Raw genomic sequence first — 24,985 nt, 5'->3', positions numbered from 1 at the left:
AGATTACTTTCACATAAAAAAATGTTAAACGAGGCGACAATTTTTAAGGAAAAGAAGTGGTGAAAAAAGACGCAATAATAAGCACTGATCCAACACTTCGAGAGGCGAAAAAGTCGCAGTGTTGCCAAAAGAATGCGATGTCCTTGCGATCACTTAAATAAGTGAGCATAATGGATAAAACTACGGTGGTAATATGATCGAGAATGATCGCTTGAGTTGACCAATTACCATGTGCGATTTCTAGGCGGTTTTAACGGCTCTGATTTACGGTTGATAATAAAAAGTTAGGAATTACCGGTATAGACATCGCTTATGGAAAACTGACTGCGCACGCATAAAATATCGCCTTCATTGTTGAAGCATAGAGCGCGCAACTGACGGTGGAGCAACCAGCGTTTCGCGTTTCCCTTGGCACTCTTAGAAAGTACGTATCGAATCCTATCATTAGTGAAAATAACCCAACATTGAGAATTATCCAGGACGATTCCTTTATTCAATCTTTTTCATTTTTGAGGAAGTTGTTGAGTTGAAAACTGCTCACATTACTCATGATACAAGCAGCTTCGTAACAAGGGAACAACATCAGAAACATTTATTTTTGTGAAATCTTAATCTGTCGTAATTTGAGCGCTCTAAAATGTATTTTCTCGAGATCAGCGTCGTTCAGGTTCAATTCACAAATCTGAAAAGAAGTTTTTCTAACGAGATTTTTCAACAAAGTAATTAACTAAACGGCAACAATTTCACTACCTTTCTCATCAAGAATTCCTCTGATGTTATTTGCTGAGGCAAGTTCCTGAGTCTAGTCACTATGGAATGTAGGTCTGGATATTGCTTGCATTGCTCCTTCGTCCCTAGTCCATATTTAAAAAGCACGAGAGCAACTTTAAACAAGACTTTCGCACCTGGAAATTGAATGAGTTTCAGTTCACGCGGTTCATTGACAAATATTGAATTATTCGTACCTTCGCAGAAAAACATATCCCACACACGAAGAACCGTGGGCCATGGAAGTGTCCGACAAAAGACACACATAAACCATTCTACCATATACAAGACAGGCTCCACATTATGCTTTTTCTTTAAACAAAAAGAACTTATTAAGTTGTATCACAAGTTAACAGTGTTTTCTTGATTGATTTTGCCCGAAACAATTTGCCAATTATTTGACAAAAGTGTACGCACCATTTGAAGAACTTTTTCTGCTCTACATGCTTGTTTTAATGGTTTTCTTCAAAAACCTTACGTAATGTAAGATGGCATTTCAGGTGGCAAAATTCATCGGATAATGTGTGGATCTGCTTCTCGGAATTGGTATGCAAAATCCGAAAATTTTGAGTCCAGGTTCGCCAAATTTTGGCGAAACATTATCTACAACTCAATGGAGAGACTAGAGGAATTACGACAGAGAATACAAAACTGATTGGTTTGTTGCTGCAGTTGTTGTAACATTAAGACTGATTCTGCATTCAACTTCAACATCGATAAAATAGAAAATGGATTTGAATTCTCATCGTCTTAATGATTCTGGAGAAAATCCGCATAGTGGCATTTCCGACTGCAAGAAAAGAACCTGGTTATGTCCCAACTCTAGGAACAAAAACTGCATTTCTATGCAGTACCAAGGCCAAGACTGGAAGTACTGTATTCTTCACACTGCTACTGAAAATTCCTACAATATTCATAGAGGAGAGTTATTTCATCCTTTCGGCCAAATATAACATCGATGTTGCACCACAAAAATCCTGATTCATACTGAGTTAAAATCGATTCGAACGCAGTCGAACGCACAGGCACATACCCATAGAGGATGATCAACGCCGTGCACTTTATGGTTATACTAATGTTGCACTGCAACTACCCTTGCTGCAATTAGTCTACCATACTGTAACGACAACGGAACTCCTACGTTAGAGAGGAGCCAGTTAAGAAACTGAGTGGCTCGACCCCAGGTTGTAGGCGGATAAGAAGCTAAATATCTACAAAACCCTCGTTTAAATTTGTTTAGGTGTACGTAAATTCTATCATGGCACGTTGCTACTGCCAAAGCCTGCAATCAGGTGCCCGCGATAAGGATGGAAAACAGTTTGGAATTGCCTTCAACAAAAATGTTTCAGTCTGATTATTCTTATAAAGTGACGACTCATACATTCTGCTATCTATTCTGCTGCCATCAGATACGACACAGAACTGATATCAACTTCGTGTTTAGTTTAAAGTCTTTTCTTAAAGAATATAGGTTAATAACACTGGATTAACGTCAATTACACACGCTCCAACTCACCCTACACCGTCTCAATCCCAGATTCACCGCTGTTGTGTTTGGTTTGCAACACTTCAGCTTCAGTCTACGTAGCAAATACCTCGATTTCTTCAATTAAAATTTTAGTAAAAGCTAGACTGTTTTTACACATGGTATCAGTTGAGACGTTTTCATAGTTTTGTAGCCTTGGTCGGCAACGAGTGCTAACAATTCCGTATTTGACGCATGGCAGATCAAATGCTTGGTGTTTTCTCCTAACGTTCGTTTTCCGCCCAGTGCCACGTCTAAAGAAAATTATGAAAAGACCTAGAGCCGGCATCACTAAGAACTGATCTTACCTGACTTTAGATATAGTCCTATAAAAAGTTCTATTAGTCGACAACGTTATCCGTAAAGCCGGGTGATACCGTCGAGTAATAGAATCTGCGGTGTGTCTGAGCAGTGATTTCGGGCCTATCTTTAACTCTGTGAAGCTGAGAACTCGTGAGATAAAGCCAATAGACATGTCTGACAACTAACAACACTTCACTGATAAAGGATGTTGTTATTATTCTTGTTACTTGAAAACCGATTCCTTTCGGTTCCGTTTCAACTATTGCCAGTATATTACCTTTTCACCCACTTATCTGCGGTGTAGAGGACGAAGCAAGCTTTTCCCAAATCAATCATCACGCTATGTAATAACGCGCTTAGTCCGTGTGTGTGTGTGTGTGTGTGTGTGTGTGTGTGTGTGTGTGTGTGTGTGTGTGTGTGTGTGTGTGTGTGTGTGTGTGTGTGTGTGTGTGTGTGTGTGTGTGTGTGTGTGTGTGTGTGTGTGTGTGTGTGTGTGTGTGTGTGTGTTTGTTTGTTTGTTTGTTTGTTTGTCTGTCTGTGTGTTAAGAAAATACTCCATAATGATGCAAAATTCTGCTCCGAACCATTGCCATGCACCTGAGAGGCGAGCACTACTTTTTCACCATTGTCGAAAGCTATATAGCTATGTATGTTTTCTTTGATGAGGCAAGTTAGTTTCTCTCATATGGTAGAGAGGGTAAATAGACTTTTATGAGAATGCATACTTCCAAATTCGCAAACTACCATGCTATATAATAACGGGCTTATTCTGTCACGTGTGTGCGTCTGTGTATGTGTGTGTCTCAGTCAAGAAATTCCAAAAAGAGAGGGAACACTATGGTGTCGGTTACGTGCGCTGGGGTCTCAAGGCAGTAAAATTGTGTGAGACGAGTACTATGGCGTCGAATTCGTGCCCCGGAGCCAGATAGCTGTAAAATGGGGTGAGACGGGTCCAGCGGGGTTGGAATGGTGCCCGGGAGCCAGCGCAGTAGAATCAGTTTCTGTGGTTCCTTCGCATATCTATTTCCAGCATGTCTCCTGATGCTGCGAACATCTTTTCTTCAAAAAGAGGAAACGCACGTGCGAACGTCAGCTTAGATGTAATACATAATAGCCAATAGTTTACGCGATCTGACGTAGAACGTTATTTTTGTCACTACGGTAGTAATATTCACGTCATTCCATGTTAGCACATCATGCTGTGCTAATAGTTGAGAGCGGAGGAAACTCATACTTCGAGTAATGTTTCCAAATTCTGGAGGTTTGGGAGAAACATAAAGGTAAAATTAAGCTGGATTGTTCTCCAAATATTGAACTGAGCGTTTAAGAAAAAATCATAAAATCTTTCATCTATGCATAAATTTTCGGGCAAAAAAATTGAAGAAAACGTTGGTAGAAAAAGCAATTCTAATTTTCCAAAAAATGTCGCTACTGTCATTTCTTGAATCGGTGAATGCGAGCGAAGCGAACACCAAAATAAGCCTGAAGTACGGCTTTAGCCGGACTTTCAGGCTGGTATACCCATAATTATAGGAACGACACCTCTCTGTACGGTGGAATGAACCGAATATAAGTAAAAAAAACCTGTAAAACGCGTCTGCTCGCAACAATGCGCTGCATTCTTTGAAGGACTTCACGAAGAAAAACAATCGCATTGGCAACGAGCTTTGTGACGAGCATTTTATACCTCGAAGAATCTAGTGACACTACTTATGTTCTACAGTTGTCATTAAAACACTTCACATTTCCAGTTTACCTTGTTTTCTTTTTTTGAATGTATCAATGTCTTTGAATCCTTCATTGAATGCATATGGATGCTAGTTTCTTTTATATGGGTTAAATGGTGTGTTCATACATCGCTCTCTCAACAAAGACTTCTATGCGTTACTGGATTTTCACAGGAAGAACAGCTGAGGTGAAATGACTGCGTATCTCTAGTCTTCTTCGCTTTGATGATGTTGTCTTTTCCAAACTGTTCCTTTCCTTCTGCTGAGTTCCGCCTCCAACTCATCATATTGATATTCCGTCGAATAGTTTCGGAGTTTAGAATATTAACCATTAGTTTAATATTCTCGAAGGTCTTCCAAACTTCTTCGTTGAATGTCTCATCCGCTAATTCGTAAACTGCTGCTACCATGCGCGTAAACGATCACTCGTTATTGTGTCATAAAACAAAGCATTCTAAATTTTCGATCGGACTCTACCAAGGATGTGACCAACAACTGCTTCTAAGCTCGAGGGAAAAGGAAGCGGGCACCCAAAAAGTGGTCGTAATGGGTACTTAAACGCATCATCCCACGAATCTGGCGTGGTATGGATTTTTGTTGGAGTATATCGTATATATCGGGCCGTACATTATGAATACAGGGGTGCTTCCGCTGATCCCTCCCTGCATCACTGCAAAAAGACCGCTTCGGAATGCGGTTCCTTACGAAGTCCTCTATTGCAATTTGCCACCTTTGCGCCCCGCCTCGCCTGCAATACCTTTAAGGGAACGGTCGTTCTTTCCATAGCCCCATGATCAGCAAGTCAAATCAAAGAATTCGTAAAATTCTTGTTCGAACTTCGATGCGAGCTCTGGCCACATTGTAATCAGAGTGAAATAACGAAGAGGCAGCAAGTTGGCAGCAGCCATTCTTGCTGTTTTGGCGTTGGAATGAATGACGTTTTCCCGTTAATTCGGCCTTTTATATGGGCTTCCGAAAATATTTCGCAATAAAAAAAGATAACTGATCAACCAAGGTAATTTTGCTAATTAACGTAACTGCTAAATGAACAGACTAGTTAATCAACAAATAAATCTTGTTTAGTGGCTCAGACCGCAAGAAAACTCCTTAAATAGAACTATGACCGCCTTTTGGATGGTCTCTCCAACTACTCTTTGCTCCAGTTCAGTTTATATACGTCATTGCCCTTTCAAATTAAGCTTCAAAACTTCTTTTTTTGCTTTGCTGGTCTAGCATCTACAATCAACAACGAACAAAATTGCAACAGCAGAATTCAAAGGAGGAAATTCTTTAGAAATAACGAACAATTTGTGAAGCTCACCAAATGTTGGTAGCTGATCCGAGACTTCTCTTTCAAAAGCTGAGCGAGAATGTCACCATCAACCTGTACAGCCTCCTAAATAATCGAGTTTGTGCATACGAAAATGTTTCATTACTATACTACCACTCACTAGGCCAGGGCTGTAGTAATCCGGAAGATATCTATGGCAAACCTGTACAAAACAGTAAAAGGCATCTCTGAAAAACAATCTTGTAATAAGATGTACGGCCTACACCAAGTGAGGACCTGAGTGGCATATGCATCAAGAGAACGGATGCTACAGGCGCTTGTCCTTGACAGTATCCCTCCTCAGGGTGAAGAACTGTCCAAGCTTTGAGAAGTTGGAATAGATCATCCTTCCTTAGAAACAACATTAAAGCGCTTGAAATGGAAAAGTGAAATAAACGTATGATTCAGCACCTACCCTCCATCACCGTATTTTCCATAACGAGAAAACATTTCATGATTAGGAAACTGGCGGCTGAGGTCCTTCTCGATGTCGTCTATCCACTTAGGGTCCCCAGCCTGATCTAAGCATCTCTGAAATCCAATTTAGACTAGATTCGCACCTATACAGATAGTTCATAATAACAATAGTTCATGTATGTGAACTACCAAAATTGACCCTTATATAAAAAGACAGGAGGCAGTACTCACATCAAATACGGTTCTATTAGCAGAAACCTCCATTTGGTAAGTGGCTCCGCAAAGGTACTTCCAAGCCTTTCCTCGGATTGAAGGAGGAATTCCTTTCCTGCATCTACTTCGCACTGTTGAATATCTTAACGAGATACCAGCATAAATTCCACGGAATGCATTTTCCAGTATGGATCTATAGTACGGTCAAAACGACATTGCGTAGGCAGCTAGGCTCGAAATGACGCGGTAGGGAAAGCTGGAATCGAGATGGGACCATCGCGAACTGCAGCGAGGAATGGTGCTAGCAAAACTCCTTCCTCGATCCTAACCGCACCGCTTAGAGAGCAGCAGGTTACGCAACTGCACCGTAATTCATGTCGCGTTGACACTACTATATATTAGCAGATGCGAATGCTCGCAAAGTCCCCGCACGCAGACGTGGCTTGATGCATCGATTCTTTCCCTCTCAACAGCACTGTTTTCAACAGCTGCACGAATAAATGAAAGAATGGCAAGAGAAAGTAGGGTCAAACTTCTGTAGAAGAATAGATCTATAAATGCTTGAAAGAATCGCCTTCCTGCAATAGTATACGCTTCCGGCCAATCTTCTACAAATTTCTGCAATGTGGTAGAAGGTGAACAGTCACATGTCTTTTTTTTTCTAATTTCGGCAAGTAATTGATTAATGTTAGCGATCCCAGAAATTACTGAGGGTAGGAAGATTTTGCTCGAGCGGGCGCCAATAATTCTTCCATTTGTTCCGATCGCGTGCCAAAGTAGCCCAGTGGTTCTTCCTTTCGCGTGGGACACGAAGAGCATCATATTTTTCTTTGAAGGACTTCGTGAAGAAATCTGACCATCGGATCGGCGGTCTTCCTGTAGTGCGCTTAATATCGCGGGGAACCCAGTCGCTCACGGCTCTGGTCCAACGGTTGTCATTAAAGCGCATCACGTGTCCGGTCCACCTTATTTTACTTTCCTTGGCAAACGCGGCGGCGTCTCTAATCTTCGATCGTTGACGTAGGAGAGAACTTCGAATCCCGTCCCTCACTTGCGTGAAACGGGATACTCCTAGCATCACTCTCTCAATTGCGCGTTCAATGACGCTCACTGCGTTTTCTTCCTGCTTGCGAAATGCCCAGGTTTCGAAGCATAGGTCAAAGCAGGAAGTACGGCGGTGTTGAAGAGGTGAGCACGGAGCCGGGTATTCCTGGTCTTCTTCACTACATCCTCGATGCTCTTGTACGCTCCCCAAGCCGTCTCCTTCTGCCCAGCTCGGGGGTCAGGTCGTTCATCATGTTCAGTTCACGACCCAGATAAACGTAGCTGGTGCATTTGGATATGTTCGTTCCGTTGAGCGTGAATGAGGCATCGGAGACCCATCCGCTCCGCATGAACATCGTCTTTTGTAGATTCAGCTGAAGACCATGCATCTACATGTTTCGTCGAATTCGGTCAGCATTCGTTTCGCTTGGCTGATGCTAGGTGTTATAAGTACATCATCAGCAAAGCGCAAACGGTGTAGCTGCTGACCATCAATCTTCACTCCCATGTAGTCCTATTCCAACTTTCGCATTGCGTTCTCTAGGGTGGCTGTGAATATTTTGGGTGAAATTGTATCACCCTGTCGGACCCCCCTCTTCACGTCAATGAAGATGTTCTTGTAGAATGGCGAAATTCCGGTCGTGAAGTTACTGTACAACTCTCGAAGTACCTTTATGCACTGAGTAGCGACGCCTTGGTTGTCCAAGGCTTCCACGACCGCTTCCGTCTCAACTGAGTCGAAGGCCTTCTTTAAGTCAATGAAGGTGAGACAGAGCGGCATCTTGTACTCTCGTGATACCTCGATGAGTTTCGAAACAGTGTGAATGTGGTCAATCGTGCTGAATCCTTTTCGAAGCCCTGTTTGCTCGCATGGCTGTCCTTCATCCAAGACTTTTTCAATCCTATTAAGGATTACTCTTGCAAAGAGCTTGTAGATGACGGACAGTAGGCAGATTGGGCGATAGTTGCCGATGTCATGTGGATCTCCCTTTTTATACAACAACACGATCTTGCTGGTCTTCCACTGTTTAGGAACCTTGCATTCCGACAGATAACGTGTAAAGAGCCTCGCCAGGGTGTTGATGAGTACTGGCGGAAGGCTCTTCAGGTGTTCTGGTCTTATTCTGTCGGAATCGGGTGCCGTACGATTTCTTACCGACATGATAGCATGTTGTATTTCGGACGAGAGAACCCCTGGAATGACTTGTCCATCTTCCCTCAGATGGTGAGGAGGCACATGGCTGTCGAAGAGATCAGAGTAGAAGTCGTAGATGATTTTCTCCATCCCCCTTCTCGATGCAATGGCTGTTCCGTTTGGGTTCTGGAGAGCAGTCATCCTCGTCTTGCGACTGGCGAGGTCTCGACGGGCATAGCGGATGCTTTTCCCCGCCTCTGCAGCTTCAGCCAGCACTTCTGCTCTTCTCTCTTTAAGGTCTTCCTTTATCTCCTCTCTGCAAAGTCTTGCGAGCTCGGACGTGAGTTCTTGGTTCCCTGCGGCTCGTGCTGCTCCACGTTGGCGTATCAGCTCAAGAGTTTCAAGAGACAGACGCCTCTTGGTGGTTTTAAAACTCTCAGCCTTCTTCGCGCAGTCGTGAAGGTGTTCAACAAGCCGGTCATATTCCTCGTCGATGTTGTCCATTGCGGAATCTTCCCAAAAGCCGGCTAGCGTAGCGAAGAGATCCCAGTTGATGGTAGTCCTGCGATTTTTCTCTCTGAACTTGGCGGCTTTCTCTGCTCTCCTTGTGGAGGAAAATCTTCCTCGGAGGAGGCGATGGTCCGATCCCGTATAGGACTTTGGTACAACACCGACGTCCGTCAGGCAGAACCTTTTATTGACGATGATGTGATCTATTTCATTACGGTACCCTCCACCGGGGGACTCCCACGTCCAGCGTAGAGAGGAGGGCTTCTGGAATTGCGAGTTCCCATGGACGGTCTTAGTCGTCATGATGAACTCGGAGAGCCTCTCTCCCTGGTCATTCCATTGTAGGCCGTGGGTCCCGATGTGAAGTTCCTCCGGCGTTCTTCTTGGGCCAACCTTGGCGTTGAAATCGCCAATTATGACCTTGTAGAAGGCATGGTCTTCTCGGTAGAACTTTTCCAGGTCCATATAGAAAGCTTCGACTTCTTCTTCTTCGTAGCTTGATGTTGGAGCGTAAGCGATGAAGATAGTCAAAGCTGGTGTTGAGCCACATCTTCTCATCCGCAGACGTCCGATTCGGATGGTAAGTTGTTCAAAAGAGTCGATGTTCTTTGCCATACTCGTGTTGACGAGGACGCCAGCTCCACCAACACCTCTACTGTCGCATGTTCCTAAGAACAATTCTTCTCCAGTTTCATATACGGCGTTGAGACGTCGTCTCGTCTCCGTCAGTCCGATGACGTCGTACTTGATCTTCTTGACTTGCATCATCAGATCTTCGATGGCCGCTTCCGATGCAAGCGTACGTGCGTTGTAAGTACAGATCGCCATCCTAGTCCTTTTCCGTTTTGGTAGCCTACATGACTCCTGCAACCCCGTCCTACCTGGCGCTACCGTACCAAGCTTTCCTCCGGAATCAGAAGACTCTTTTCTATTACTGTTTTGCGTGAAAATTTTAAAACCCACGAGCAGGTTGCAAGCCTCTAGTACCATGAATTTCTGGGAGAACTTCCGTTCTCCCGGAGTGGACATGTGGAGCTTATTTGTTGGAGGCGACTCCAAACCGCCTCCCTTGCACCTCCCAGTCACTTGATTGCAGGCTTTTGGCCGGACCGACGTGCGGGATACAAGGATGTCATGTGTCAGTCTTGGCTCAGCAGAAACAGCGAGCCCATCTCCTGAATCCACCTGCGTCTCTGGGCAAGCACAAGGTCGCTTTTGGTCCGCGATTAGCCCCCTATTCGCCACCCGGGGACGCGCCACGTAGCCTCGCGACTAACCGGCTGTGATCCCTCTAGTGAGGGAGATCCGTGGGCGCTCACCTTGATAGCCACATAATCGTGATGTTAGCGAACCACCAATTGTTAGAGTTGCGCCTCTTTTCCAGGGTCTGAAGGCGACGAAACGTTAGCCAGAATAAAGGTCAATAACAATCTTTGCTCTGCTCAAAAAGTAGTACACAATTAGTATTGTAGTTATTGTTAATTAAACGAGTGAATTAAGACGATAGAAAATGTGGATATGTTACGTGCATATAGAACTCCTATAGTCAGGTCGAAAATCCGTTTTCTTTCCCTTGTCGACAGTCTGAGGGGGGATCTTACGATGCCAAGATTCAAAGAAGGTCGAACTTGGGACTTACTCAATAACTACATTGTCGCACATATCTTATCGCTGGTCTAGAACCCTACTATGCAATGGAAAAAGTGTTGCACGAGCAAATAGTGGAGATTTGGACATTATTACATTATTAGATCTAAATATAATCGGGCATTCGAAGGATACACGCTCTGAGCACGTACTAGCTAGATAATTTGCACACTTAAATGGTCAAAGTTACAAGATATTGCAAAAAGTTGTTACAAACCACACTGCCAAGGCCCAACCCAAATAAGTGAAATACCTAGAAAGACTATGGAATCTTTGAGAACCACTCTCCGTTTCCTTAACCTGAACTGCTGGGCACTGTCCACCTGAGGAGCTAAGGTCACTCGGTGTCGATAGGCAGTTCGTGCGAGATGCCAAGCCTCCCGCGATATGGAGAGAGACAAATAGGCTTCATTACTTAGTAACAAATACATTTATAATACTATGAGATATTTCAGAATATAAATATATATTTATATTCTTAAATATCTCAAATTGGTATTTTTGAGTCATTGTATAGGCCAACATGCGTTCCAAAAAAAAAAAAACCTTAACGTTTACTAATTGCAGCAAAACACATTGGAAGTGGATTTAAAGGCGAGTGACTTTATCCTTTATCTTATTTTTGAAGTCACCATCATTTTTGAAGTCCGTCACCCATATGCATTCGAGGGTTCCCAAGACAAGAATCACATAACTCGGTAGTCTCGCGACGTTTTTTTCTTTCTTCCTTCTTCTTTTTCTGCCTGTTTGAGTGTATGACACATTCTCTTTTCTTTCCTTTCAAAAAAATATGTGAATTGAAAAGAAGTGAGTTGGAAAGAAAGAAGTAAAAAAAAAAGATACAATGCACAGTAGATAACCGCAAAAACGAACAGATTTTGTTTTTTTTTTTTTAATCTGGAAGTGCTGAAATGAGCTAAACAAACGTGTCGGCGCTACGGCATTAACAGGTTAAAATTACATATTTTCAATATCACACGCACGGTGAAAACGGAGTGCAAAAGGTTAAAAGACGAAGACGCAAACGATTCTCATACGAAAACTACGTAAGCTATAAACTGCTCTTTCTTAGTTCTTCCAGGACAAGAGATGAGTGGAATTAAAGATACAAAGTGTAATCAGAATAGTTTTCCTGGATTAATGAATAATCAACTATTATAATAACTAACTTATTGAACATTTGTTCATGGTAAGCGAGAACCACTCAAAACCAAGCAACTAACAAGACTTCATGTACCTAGTGTCAAGTTATGTGTAGATGGTGAGCGAATTTCCGCTGAAATTAAACACATAGAGTGCGTTTCAAAAGCATGTATCCATCTTGAACCTGACGATTGCTCGCTCATTCCTGTTGAACTGAGATAGTCTCATTAAATTCCTCGTGATCGAAAATATTTGGCTACCTGTTTTTGGAAAGCGTTTTCGTCTCAAACGAGAATGGGACTTTTTTTTTGAAAAAAAAAGTTGCTTCTAAAGTAGTACTGCCAAAAGTATGTACCCTCTAGGAAGAAAATGAATCTTTATTGAACTTCAGTAGTCAATTGTGCCACCATTTTCTCTCATCACATCAAGCAGCCTATGATGCATACTGGTGAGAAGGTTTTGGGTCATGTTATCGTCGATGCTCTCCCATGCATTTGATATCGTTGCGTTCAGCCCTTCAACGGTACTGAACGGCCTGTTGATCGAGTAGACATATCGAACAACTATCCCCCAGATGTTCTCCATAGGGTTACAGCGTGGAGAGGACGCTAGCCAGTCTATAACTTGAATGTGATGTCGCTGGAGCCAATCTTTGATTGATCTAGACACATGAACTGCAGCGTTGTCTTGCTGCAGCACGTGTGCCGCCCGTCTTCTACCTTTCAAAAATGGCAAAAGGCTTGACTGCAGCACAAGTTGGTAGAGGGGTTTGCATAGCATTTTTGCTGATGTTCTGGTATGACCGGATGGACCGCCAAATTGTTGCTCTTGAGACAGAAAGGCCAGTTTTGAAGCGAATTTGGTTGACGGTCTACGTAGAGTTCGATGCGCGAAATCATTCGGTGATGCTGACTTGAAAGCACACCAGGACGACCAGAAACAGGTGCAGATCGGCAGCCATGAGAATTCTGTAAGTAACGATTGATGCATCCGTGCGAACGACCGATCTGACGAGCAATGGGTCGGTTTGTCAACCCAGTAACATTAAGGGTGCCGATTTGAGCTTGAGAGCACAGTTCCGCAAATCCGCATAAAGGTTTCAGTGAAGAACAGATCAAGCTGGTTATATGTGACAGGAATTTCCCACCAAAAGATGCACACCTTCCAGAGAGAGACTTCAACTTGATGAAAATCTCGAGGTGAATACAGTTGGAAACAAACAAATTCTTTCCAGAAAAGTTTCGTTCTCGTTTGAAACGAAAACTTTTTCCAAAAACAAGTAGCCAACTATTTTCGGCCACGAGGAATCTAATGAGACTGCTTAGCAGGAATGAGCGAGAAACGTAAAATCGTCAAATTGAGGGTGGATACATACTTTTGAGACGCACTGTATACTAACCATTGCTAATGTATAATATTAATGTTATACATTGAAACCCAACCCTCATTCCCTCTTTTCGGCATAACTGTTTTACAAATTTTAAAACGTGAAATAGGATTAATGAAGCCATTCTTGCTAGCACTACTCGTCGCTGCCGTTCACGACGGCTCCCTTCGATTCTGACCGCACGCTCAGCCGTGCCGCTTACACAACTGCGCCGAGGTTGAGATCGTTTTTATCCACTTATAGCGAGTGGTCTGAAGTTCGCAAGCGAAGTCACAAAAGTCTAATCGCGTATAGTCCGTGCTTCATGTTGTTTTGGCTCGACTATAGAAGCAAGTCGGACGGTTCCGCAAGCGACTGCGCTCGAAGCGGTGGGGTGGAGACAGCGGTTGGAATCGAGATGAGACAATGGTGATCTGCAGAGATGGGTGGCGGTAGCGAGGATCCTCACGCGATCCCAAAAGCTATGCTCCACCGCGCCGCTTCGAGCGCAACCGCTCTCGCAACTGTCCTTGCTTCATGTCGTTTTGACCCAACTATACTCAACATTTTTTTAAAGAAAAAAGATCTGTACAACATGACGACACTGTGCACACGACGACGACTTCATAGTCCCATTGTTACTGCTTCATTTTTTACGTCATTTTACAACATCAGAAAGGTGGAGTTTATTCATGTCCCTCTCTTAAAAAAATGGTTGTACAGAGAGTAATTCCTGTGTAGCTACTTGTGCATAGAATAGCGTCTTTTTTAAAGTCATCCTAGCGAAAAATAAGCTTTTCCACGAACGCTCGCCGCGAGAGAAAAGCAAAAAAACTTCGGTCCTAAATGTGCTGAATCTCAACCTCCATTCTCCTAACAAGAAAAAGGTAACTTTACAGCTGCTTGGAAATGTTCTTGGAGAGATAAAACCTTCATAGGGTCACTCCTAGCAGTGTCTTCTTATCAGTCAATTTAAAATTAAATAATAATTAAATTTAAAGCCAGTTGGTTGCTTCTTTAGTCGTATTTTAGGACATGGTTATAATAGAGCCAAACATAGGAAGAGTTGAAGCACTTTGTTTGTGAAGCTTTCTGAAAGTCCAAAATGCGCCAAAGAATAACGGTGTGCAGTGGTGTGCTGAACTCAACATGTGCAAGCAAAAGGCGTTTAGTTATTCGAGGATTCTACATTTTCCAGACAGAGTGGAGTGGTACGTTTAAGATGGTGATCATTAGCATACTGCTTGAATTGCAACTGTACTCCACCAACGTCGACATTTTACGAAGTCCGGAATTGTGATCTGAACTTTTTAAAATGATCGTTGAAGCTGTATTCTCAACAGTCAATAACTACGATAATGAAATGTGACTCCCAATCCATGTCATAGTTGCTAACGAAAAATGATTGCGGCAGCCTATTTGGCAGTTAGTTTAACGGATAACACGCTTTTCTCTCTTTCCACCACGTCCAATCTCCATGCAATGCATAATTTAAAAAAAAAACTCTTTTTCAATTGTTTTAAATAAGGTTCAACTGGAAACTTGTGCGAACAAGCGCAGTGTGGATCTGAACTGGTCCCGACTTTGCGCTACTAACAGTTACACTAAAAATAAGAGAGAAAACCATACCTTTCATCCATAAAATATCGCCAATTGTCCAACATGTGTATCCACTTCATTTCACGACTCCTCAGTTTTACTAAGTTAATGATAGGTCCAGAAGTGCTAGCAAGGAGTGGGGTTTGATAACATAACTTATAGAATAACACTAAAAGCAGAAGAAACCTTGAGGACTCCCCTTCCTGTGGCAGGAAGAAGCCGAAGCGATCAGTTTCAGGTGTTGCTTCTCCATCATCCCCTGCTCCTTCCTCCAGGAGAGTGCTACATGCACGACTTATAGTAGCGCTCTCGTAAGCTGATTCAGTCTGCATGAGAGATATATAACGGAACTTTCAACTATATGTATGAATACAATATGCAGTATTCATATACACTGTACAAACGAATACAAATACAAATACTGGTTGTTATCCTTTGCCGAAAATTGTATATATGACACGTACAATATATATATATATATATATATATATATATATATATATATATTATATATATATATATATATATATATATATATATATATATATATATATATATATATACAAAGCGTGCAATCATGTATTCGGAAGCATAGTTTCGTTTTATCTTATCAGCACATCGTCACAAAGACATATAGTAGGGTCAAAACGAGATGAAGCACGGTAGAGTTACGTAAGGCTGCCCGCAGAGTTCAGAGCAGCGCGGGCGCGCTGTAGATTCTAACCGATACGCTCCTCCGTGCTGCTTCGTATGTCGTTTTGAACCTACTACAAATTCGCATACATTCCTGCAGTAAACGCACCTCTCCTGGTCTTTCCGGTCGCTCCTTTTTGAATGGGAGTAATTCTGCAGCTCTAATATTGTTTTGATGCTTGCGCTCATCGACCTCTTTGGGAATCAAAGCAGCAAAATCAATAAAATTTTCTGCATGCGAAGCTGTATAACATTCAGGAGGACAGCTAACAGTTAATCGCTCCGATACTGCATCTCCAAACGAAGAAGTACTCTCCAAAAGTGCCGAATCCATGGCCAGGCAGAGTGTAATTTCAGGTAGTCATCACTGAAAAAGTGGAATCAATACAATGGAACTCAATAGGTTTACAGAAAGATCTTCGGTACAACGAAGCAGATGTTACAACCATCAGACTGTTAACTTGGCAGTAGTTCGTGGTGCAAGGAAATATTCTCGGTTCAGAGCAGCTCATTCGACCTCATGCACTCATGTTTCACCTAAGCGTGTACGTGTACGTCGTCGGAGACTGATCCGAGCGGACAGGTGGCAGCATACGGAAACATGCGATTCCATGATTGTGGTTTCATGCTCAATCATGTTGATGTAGTGTTATGGGATTGAGGATAACCTCTTGCTCTATTTTTACCTTTAGCATTTTGAAGGTCGTCTAGTGACTTAGACCCAGCTCTTCAAAAAGGTTTACATTGTTTATTCTACAGCTAATGTCTCACAAATACAAAGATATGAGGATAATTTTCCACAATTTTTAAATGGGCTTTTTGAGGACTTGTACTTTTCTGCAAGAATGTTTGAAACAAACAGCATGCAATCGAACTTCGCGAAAAATGCAGAATTTTGTGCTATTCTAAAAAAGTTCCACAACTAAGTTCCGCCAGAACAAAGAAAAAACGCTAGTCATCACATGAACTGGTTGAAACACCTAGAAACATTGATCGAACAACGAAACAAATAGCAAAAACTTGACCGAGAAAGAAATCCATATAACACAGTAAAAGTGACAGTAAAATTGACAAGTATGACATTCGACAGCTGCGGCACATGATATCACAACTAGCAGTAGAACTTAATGAAGAAGCCACACATAAATGAGGCAGAAAATCAAAATCACAAAAGGACTCCATCTAAAGGCGATTAGGCGTCAATTATGTTGTGTACGTGCAAGAACACATGCTGGGTCTACGTGAAACATTAAGTGAAGCAAAAAGTTCTGAGCGCTTTCGCTAGATGTCCTTAGTGAGCCATATCTCACGTTGTAAACATCACATCGGGTCATACTATACGGTGATTCCAATGTGGAATTACGAGAAAAAAGCTGGGGGAAAAGATCGTAGTGGACGATTCCCTTCCAATGGCGATGAGCCGTCCAAAATCGCCAAGGCCGGATTTACGGCCAAGAGGGTTTTGCTATGTGTTTTGTGGGATTACAAGGAAATCATCCATTATGAGCTCCTCCCATCGGGCCAAGCAGTCAATTCAGACCTCTACCGTCAGCAAATGATCAGACTGAAGCAGGCGATCGACCGGAAGCGGCCAGAGTTGGCCTTAAGAAAGCTGTTGTGTTCCATCAAGGTTACCCAGGCTGCACACATTTTTAACGACGCGTCAGAAGCTCCGAGAGCTTGGATGGGTAGTTCTACCGCAACCGCTGTATAGTCCACACCTGTTACCAAGCGACTATCACCTTTTCAAGCATTTGTAAAGTTTTCTTTATAGTACAAAACTGGCCTCAAGTGGGACTTGTGAAAGTGAAGGAAGGTTTTTTGTCAGTAAGGACTTCTTCAATCGCGAAATTATGAAGTTGGAAAAAAACAAAATGGACAAAAGTTATCGAACAAAACGGCGCATATTTGATCTAAGTTGGCCCTAACTATGTTAATTTCATCGTCGAAGAAAAGCGAAAAAAACGCTCAGAACTTTTCACTTCTCTTCTCATATCTGAGGGGAACGGTGAAGAAGTACCCGTATGATGTGCCGCCACATATCCAGGAGGCTAATGAGCGTCGTTAATTGCACGGCACGTCTCCTGACAGCGTCGTGATCGCTACAGTAGCCTGGTTGCTCCTCTTGTGCTAAGTCTCGCTGACGTCCCTCCCACACTACCCTCCCTGTCCATTTCGCCGCGTCTGCTGCTCTTACGAGGAGTTTTCTTCGCCGCGCCCGCAACTCTTACGAAGCTTTTCTAGAATCGAAGGAAAATGAAAGTGCCTGATATTAGATGTTTTTTGAGACTCTATATAAAGTATACTTGTAAGTTAATATAAATGAAAGAGGTTTGTATAAATGCCATTTAAAAATGCGAGTGAAAATGAAAATATCCTGTTTTGACTTGTTAAATGGAAATTAATCATTAATCTCTTGGAATGCAAATGATGCTCCAGAGAATTTCCCCTCATCGGTGTTATGTTATTTTTTAACTTTTTTTTTCGCCTTCTAGAACATTCTTTTTACCTATCTAGTTGAGCAAAAGTGGCACCCAAAGACTAGCGAGGCGCGAATAATGCCTCGCAGACATATATTGTACCTAAAGGTATATCTCGAAGATACAAAGGTCTCTGTTCGCCACTAATACACCTAACCGTCATCTTGATTTTATGTAGAGGATAGATAGAAGTGAAGCGATAAAACGCTGTTGAAAGAAGTTTGAAGAACGATATAAAGTTTTATTCTATAAAACGTACAAGGAAGTACTGAAATATTTAAGTTGCGCTCCATATAAACTATAACTAAACTGAATTCGTTAAATAACATCGTGACAAACATATACTTATGCACTACAAGTTTATATAGAACAGTTCGGGCGTGAAATGTGTGAAACTATGAAGTGCCATGAAAATATATTCATTTCTTTTCCTTTATTTTTTTTATTCTTTTGCCTGCAGCATCTTTTTGAGATAATCTTTATTTGTTTGAAGTTGCTCAAGTGAGGTCAATGTAGAACACGCATATCACTCTTATCAATTATCATATCTTTGACTCTTTGACACTCTATGATATGTCTCTGATAATATATCTTTTAATTGGATGAAAGGATATAGTTTTTCTTCTTAAATCCCGATCATATGCGCTCAATTTACTATTTTCGTACACCAGAACTTGGTGGGTCAATTCGTTCTACACTCCTCTCCCTTCTAAATTCGCAGTATCCGCTGCTTCATCGCGGCGCGAATGTCGCGCGCAGCGTTGACTGGATAGCAATAAGGGGGCGTGGTCTAGATGATCTCAGGCGGTTGTGGAGGATGTCCAGCTGGTGGAGTGGCAGCCGTGATTACGCGGCGCTGAAGGGAGGTCAGGAGTGGTCAGCCGGTTTTCACGGGTACCTCTTGTCCCGCACCCCATATCCGACTGTACGGGCGATGTTTGAGAGGGATGTTGGGTTGGATATAACTTGACTTACTTGACTTGAACGAAGGGACGATGTTATAACATAACGCTGTTATCTGTATCTTCGCCCAGGTGTGTCTTCTTTGAACAAATCTGGAAGTATCATGTTCGATCTTCAGCTAGAACTCCCATACAATCTGTTCATTTGTCGCTATTCCGTTACCTATGAAACATTACATCTTGCCTGAACTCAGTATGAACCAAGTGCCCTTAAATCTTCCTTTGCCATCCACGTCCAGAGCTTCCTTTTCCGCTTAGGCATTTTCCAGTGTGGGGATGTCCTCAAGGCAATTAGGACTAGGAGATCTGATAGTCTCCTAATTATGTGACTAAAGAAGCGAAGAAAACTTGGATTAAGTGTTTTGGGGGTGGAACAAGCACGTTCTTACTCCCGTAAGTTCTACTAGGTTGGTGCGAAAATAATGCGTTCGTTCTCAAACATTCACTCCGAGACGCTATAACTCTCCTCAAAATCAACTTTATCAGCCGAAATAGGAACCATTACAGTCCACGCATCTTCGCCAACGAGTTTGCATATTCTCGCTGCATAAAAGTCCAAGCTTTTGAAGTCTACGAACTTCCGGAAGTCGTTTTCGGCACCTTAGTTCTGGAAGATGCTTGCTCTCAGCCACTTGTCTAAATCTTTGAAAAAGTGATAGCCGGTTGGCGAAAGGTCTGACAAATATGGTGGGTGAGGAAGAGTCTCGGAGCCTAACTCGTCCAACTTCAGTACCGTCATCTTTGAAATGTGTTTTCAATTTTCACGAAGCTGCGGTAGATTACACCTGTCGCACATCAGCACACTGTCACCATAGTCATCTTCGGGTGCATTTTGGGTTTTGAAAAGTGCTTGGGAGCTTCATCCTTGTCCATTTATTGAAAAGGACGGTTCGTGTTGTCTTAAGGGACCCATTCCTCATCGCATGTAACAGTACGGTAGAGAAATGAATCGTTACTGTTGCGTAACAGAAGCGTTGAGCACATCTCAAAACGGCGGTTTCTTTCTCACTCAGTTTATGCGACACCCACATGTTCAACTTTTCAGTTTCCCAATTTTTTTTTCGAAATGGCGGATGACTGTTGAATGTCAGTGCCAGTTCTTGGACAACCTCTCGTGTTGTTTTAAGCAGATCATCTTCGATGACTGGCTTCAACATGTGTCTTCAACCTCAGAAGGGCGGCCGCGACTTTTCTTATCTTCGAGGCTCATGTTGCCACAACGAAACCTTTGGAACCAACGCCGCACAGTGGATTCGGTGGTGATTTCTCTCACCCGAAACAGCGTTGATAATCCTGTCTCCGCTACAGGCCTAGGTTGAACTAGTAGAAGAATATTCGATGAAAATCTTGCCCGAACATATAGTCTTCTAAGTATTGGTGCTGACCAAATACTGTTTTTCGTCCAAAATCACTTCAGCACTAATATTCACAACGAAATGCGCTACAAAAAGCTATACGGCTTCTAATATTAAAGATGAATGTGAAGGGGAAAAACATTTGTCGTGAAGAGAAGGCAACGAAAAACGCGCATTATTTTTGGGCCAACCTTATATCTTCCTTTTTCTATTGGACTTTTTATACAGCTCCACATGTCACAGATCCTCTGGAAATAATGCTTAAGTTTGAGGCCTCGACTGCCTTAGTTATTCACTTCAGAAGTAAGAGTGCAGTTGAGTAAACGCCTAACTACACTTTACCCGAAGATCTTCTGAGACTAATTTATAGGGTTGTTGCGTAGACTGTGCTACCCAAATCTCCTATGCTTACGTAATGGAAAAGAGAATAGCAAAAAGGAGAACTCGCAGCTTGATTTCAGGTCGGAGGACCGACGACAAATACTACAAATCTGGTATGGTGAGAGAATCCGCGGAGAAGCTAGAGATAGGATTGAAAGATTGCCTTGTCGGATCGGAGATGGTTCCACTCATCTAATCCTAATCGTCGTAAAAAGACAGCGCGTAAAAAACGGCTTTAATTTGTACGAGGTACGTTAGAACGCTGTACATGGCCTATGTAACCTATGTACCTACCAGCAGCCTATTCATTGGTCTCACTTGAACGGGGTGGTGAGAGGACATCACTGATCTTCGACCGCACGCAATTGGACGTGGGGCGTGCTCAGTGGTGGCGCATTGCAAGTGAAATCGTTGTAAAAACGACGTCTTCAGCACCGTTTATTTTGACGGACGATTAGAGAGTGATGAGGGGAATCACGCCGGATCCTGCAATCTACAATCCCATCGCTAGCTCTTCCAATGGATTTATTCACCACGTCAGATTTCGGGTATGCTGTCTTTAGGGAGTTGGATCCTAGACTGAATCTAGCGCACCTTCGCTGAATATTGCTCTCACAGCTGCCGTCGTTTCTCAGCATGCATACACCCTAATTCCTGCGGTGGGTATTCATGATTCCTATATCTGCTTGCATTTATCAGGGAGAATGCTGCATGCTGCTCGAAGGAAATACTACTGTATCGTCGACGTACTCGGAATTGACTAAGCGACCTGATGGGAATAGAACGACGTTAATGGAAAACTGTTCAACTATTCTTCGCAGCATGTTATCAGCACACAGAGTTGAAGGGGCATCTTACTCCAGTTTGCACTTCGAACGGTGAAGTAGGTCAGATTGGTGTTTAAGCCGTAGCAGTTGTTCTTCGATTCAGTCAATTAATCTAGCGAACTTCCCTTGGATCCCATCGGCGAGAGAGTTGAGAAGGCGGCATCGATGATAAGAGTCGAAAGCGGCTTCGATGTCCCGATAAGCTGACAGCATAGCGTTCTATTACTGCTGTACTGCTCTGCTCCAAAATCACACACACACACACACACACACACACACACACACACACACACACACACACACACACACACACACACACACACACACACACACACACACACACACACACACACACACACACACACACACACACACACACACACACACACACACACACACACACACACACACACACACACACACACACACACACACACACACACACACACACACACACACACACACACACACACACACACACACACACACACACACACACACACACACACACACACACACACACACACACACACACACACACACACACACACACACACACACACACACACACACACACACACACACACACACACACACACACACACACACACACACACACACACACACACACACACACACACACACACACACACACACACACACACACACACACACACACACACACACACACACACACACACACACACACACACACACACACACACACACACACACACACACACACACACACACACACACACACACACACACACACACACACACACACACACACACACACACACACACACACACCTTATTATATACCATGGTTGTGGAAAATGTTGAGCTTGTGTCGTAATTACTAGAGGAGGTGAGGATAGAGCGATGGTAAGATAGTCACTTAGAAACGATTTATTGCACCTTGAACCCACACCACACTAAAATTGACATTTTGCAATTTCTGGTTGCTCTAAGCGCGCTTTAATGCAGTCAGTATGGTGACGATGGCTCAGCCCATGCATAATATATGTCATATGTTATCGTGTGAAGCAACCAAAGAATCCACATCACCTGCACAAAAGACATTTGTGAAGAGTATTTAGGTTGGAACAAAATACATTAGTAGCATCCCTAACCATTTTCATCAAACTCCCTTACCTTTATCCCAGTTCTATCCAGTCCCAGTTTTATCCAAAGCATTCTGTATTATTTAGGTTCTAAAAAATGAGATGAAACATGAGACCGTAAAATGACGACTTTGTAGTGCAAACCTTCTTTTCTGAAATACTACTAAAAGTACTCCTAGAGGTACCTTTTATAAGAAGTTATTTACGATCTTCCAGACCTAGCAAGATGCACGGAATCTGAAATCTTCAGGCCACTAAACTATATTAAATCTGCGTTTAAACAGTTGAAAACGTTGGTGTCTTCATCGTTTAGGTTGCTTCAAGTTCCTTCCTCTTTTGCAGAGTAACCTCAGTGGGGTCTCGACCCTGCACGGTCCCATTATCACATTACTTACTTAGATACTTAGATGGCCCGTCTTCACTGGACGTGCGGGCCCCAGCATCTCTTCCACTTGCTTTGTTCCCTAGCCATTGTCATCCAAGATGTTCTCAAGTTTCGTGAGTGACGTTGACGAGGTCCTTGAGCCGTATCCAGCTGAACTCTTAGCTGGTCCATCCGTGTAGCGAACACGTCACCCCATCTCATTGGCGGTCTCCTCGAAGGCGTTTAGCGTCCCTTGGGATCCACTCTAGCGTTCTTTTAGTCCATCTATCGTCGATTCTTCTCATGATGTGACTGGCCCATCTATGTTTTGCTTTCCATATATATTCCGCTGACATTCCTCTTCAGTCGGAGCAGCGAAGACCTGCTAGGTGTTGCGTGCGCCGGTTAAACTTCAGAAGGCCTCTCAAGGGCTCTGTGGGTAGTAAGTAGCTTCCTAGACGTGGCCGCGGTGTCTGCCCACGTCTCCGCTGCGTAACAGAGCGCTGGAAGAACTGTCGAGTCGAACAGATGGGCACGAAGATCTTGGTCCGTCAGTAGGTCTGTAGCTTCCCTGATGGCTGCGAATGCTGCCCATGCTGCTCTCATTCTTCTATTCAGTTCTTCCTTCAAGTCGTTTTCCATGTTCATAGAACGTCCGAGGTATACGTATGACGAAGTTTCCACGATTTGGAAGCCTTCAAGTTGTACTCCTTCGTCCTCGCAGTAGGCATTCTTCATGAACTGTGTCTTCTTTCTGTTTATTCGCAGTCCTATTCTCTTCCCTGCTTCGTTCAATTCCTTGAGCATCGTTTCTGATTCATTGGTACTGCTCGAAAAGAGAACGATGTCGTCCGCGAAACGAAGGTTCGAGAGAAAACTTCCATCAACACGTATGCCCCTTTCTTCTCAGGAAAGTGATTTTATTATCCATTGCAATGCAGCCGTGAACAGCTTCGGCGATATAGTATCGACTTGTCGCACCCCCTTTCCAATGGGTATGGTGAGGGAGCGGTGGAAAAGCTGTATTTTCGTGGCGCATCGATCGTAGCAATTGGCTAATGTCCTCACATACGAAGCGTCCACACCTTGATCGACCAGCGCTGACAGTATTGCATTCGTTTCCACGCTATCGAAGGTTTTCTCATAGTCGACGAAGATTAGAACAAGGGGCAGGCGGTATTCCCGACAAAACTCTATGACCCTCATGGTCTGGATGTGGTCCAAGCAGCTGAACCCCTGGCGGAATCCAGCTTGCTCTTGAGGGTCGGCTTCATCCAACGTCCTTGATATGCGCGTGAGGATGATCTTGGTAAATACTTAGTATAACATGCTCAACAAGCATATCGGACGGTAGAAAGGTGCTCTTGGTCACCTTTCTTATAGGTAAGGACGGTTCGCGAGGTCTTCCACTGGTCTGGGATCCTTTCTTTCTGAAGGTAGGATGTCATGTGCGCTGCTAAGATTACATGGAGTGGATGGCCACCAACCCGAAGAAAGTCTGCTAATATAAAATCAGGTCCGGGGCTGTGACAGGTTTCATGCTCTTGATAGCTGATGAACGGAAAAGGTTCGAGTAGAAGCTCTCCGTAATTATTTCCATCTCACGATGAAAGGGCATGCGAGTCCCGTCTTCGCTCAGCAAGGCTGCTAGCGGAATATTATATTCGCGGAGATCCCTGCGACACTTCTTTAGACTCGTTCTTCTTTGCGCTGCTTCCAGAATCTTCTTCTGCCCGTACTTCATAAGATCCTCCTGCAACGCTTTTCTGCAGCTAGTGTCTGCTACTAACCGCTCAATGTGCGATGCATTCGGATCATCCCTCAAAGCCCTTCTTCTTTCCAACAATTCCTTGGTGGCCTTCAAAATTCGATCCAAGTTTGTCGTGTGCGGCTTCGAGGCACGTTCAGCACAGGCTCGTAATCCTCTGAGCAGCATCTCGTAGTCCACGTTTGGGTCCTGCTCGATGTGCCAGTCACTTTGGGACAAGGAGTACGCAATCATCGTAGACGACTTCTTTTCTCCTTCGTTGCCGATAGCAGATGTTCTTTTCCATCGTGTGGCTAAGACG

General features: G+C 43.3%; 7 protein-coding genes across 9 annotated transcripts; 1 reads left to right on the top strand and 6 right to left on the bottom strand.

The window, feature by feature from the left end:
- Positions 1 to 592: 592 nt before the first annotated feature.
- RB195_010026 (uncharacterized protein) lies at positions 593 to 15,754 on the bottom strand (the record flags this gene model as incomplete). Of its 3 annotated transcripts, XM_064190836.1 has the most annotated exons (13): positions 593 to 682; positions 751 to 905; positions 966 to 1,080; positions 5,645 to 5,719; positions 5,775 to 5,841; positions 5,891 to 6,004; positions 6,069 to 6,184; positions 6,302 to 6,425; positions 7,852 to 10,147; positions 10,292 to 10,359; positions 14,758 to 14,853; positions 14,914 to 15,053; positions 15,530 to 15,754. In XM_064190836.1, the coding sequence occupies 13 exons, from the start codon at positions 15,752 to 15,754 to the stop codon at positions 593 to 595; spliced, it is 3,681 nt and encodes a 1,226-aa protein (XP_064048419.1). The 3 variants fall into 3 exon arrangements, with proteins under 3 accessions (XP_064048419.1, XP_064048423.1, XP_064048420.1); XM_064190838.1 differs by lacking the exons at positions 7,852 to 10,147; positions 10,292 to 10,359; positions 14,758 to 14,853; positions 14,914 to 15,053; positions 15,530 to 15,754 and having other exon boundaries at positions 6,302 to 6,334; XM_064190837.1 differs by lacking the exons at positions 593 to 682; positions 751 to 905; positions 966 to 1,080; ... (5 more) ...; positions 7,852 to 10,147; positions 10,292 to 10,359 and adding an exon at positions 14,659 to 14,695.
- On the bottom strand, positions 6,972 to 7,361 carry RB195_010029 (uncharacterized protein; the record flags this gene model as incomplete). Its single annotated transcript, XM_064190840.1, has 1 exon — positions 6,972 to 7,361. The coding sequence occupies one exon, from the start codon at positions 7,359 to 7,361 to the stop codon at positions 6,972 to 6,974; it is 390 nt and encodes a 129-aa protein (XP_064048422.1).
- RB195_010028 (uncharacterized protein) lies at positions 7,842 to 10,001 on the bottom strand (the record flags this gene model as incomplete). The annotated part of the gene is made up of 1 exon (XM_064190839.1): positions 7,842 to 10,001. The coding sequence occupies one exon, from the start codon at positions 9,999 to 10,001 to the stop codon at positions 7,842 to 7,844; it is 2,160 nt and encodes a 719-aa protein (XP_064048421.1).
- Positions 12,150 to 12,752, bottom strand: RB195_010027 (uncharacterized protein; the record flags this gene model as incomplete). Its single annotated transcript, XM_013443110.2, has 1 exon — positions 12,150 to 12,752. The coding sequence occupies one exon, from the start codon at positions 12,750 to 12,752 to the stop codon at positions 12,150 to 12,152; it is 603 nt and encodes a 200-aa protein (XP_013298564.2).
- A 951-nt stretch (positions 15,755 to 16,705) lies between the features above and the next one.
- Positions 16,706 to 17,134, top strand: RB195_010025 (uncharacterized protein; the record flags this gene model as incomplete). Its single annotated transcript, XM_064190835.1, has 1 exon — positions 16,706 to 17,134. The coding sequence occupies one exon, from the start codon at positions 16,706 to 16,708 to the stop codon at positions 17,132 to 17,134; it is 429 nt and encodes a 142-aa protein (XP_064048418.1).
- A 6,187-nt stretch (positions 17,135 to 23,321) lies between these two features.
- On the bottom strand, positions 23,322 to 23,723 carry RB195_010024 (uncharacterized protein; the record flags this gene model as incomplete). The annotated part of the gene is made up of 1 exon (XM_064190834.1): positions 23,322 to 23,723. The coding sequence occupies one exon, from the start codon at positions 23,721 to 23,723 to the stop codon at positions 23,322 to 23,324; it is 402 nt and encodes a 133-aa protein (XP_064048417.1).
- A 694-nt stretch (positions 23,724 to 24,417) lies between these two features.
- Positions 24,418 to 24,918, bottom strand: RB195_010023 (uncharacterized protein; the record flags this gene model as incomplete). Its single annotated transcript, XM_064190833.1, has 1 exon — positions 24,418 to 24,918. One exon carries the CDS (start codon positions 24,916 to 24,918, stop codon positions 24,418 to 24,420), a length of 501 nt encoding a protein of 166 aa, XP_064048416.1.
- Positions 24,919 to 24,985: the final 67 nt, after the last annotated feature.

Source organism: Necator americanus, chromosome III, assembly GCF_031761385.1.
Source record: "Necator americanus strain Aroian chromosome III, whole genome shotgun sequence".
NCBI classification, from domain to species: domain Eukaryota; kingdom Metazoa; phylum Nematoda; class Chromadorea; order Rhabditida; family Ancylostomatidae; genus Necator; species Necator americanus.
This window is presented reverse-complemented; position numbering and strand designations above follow the sequence as displayed.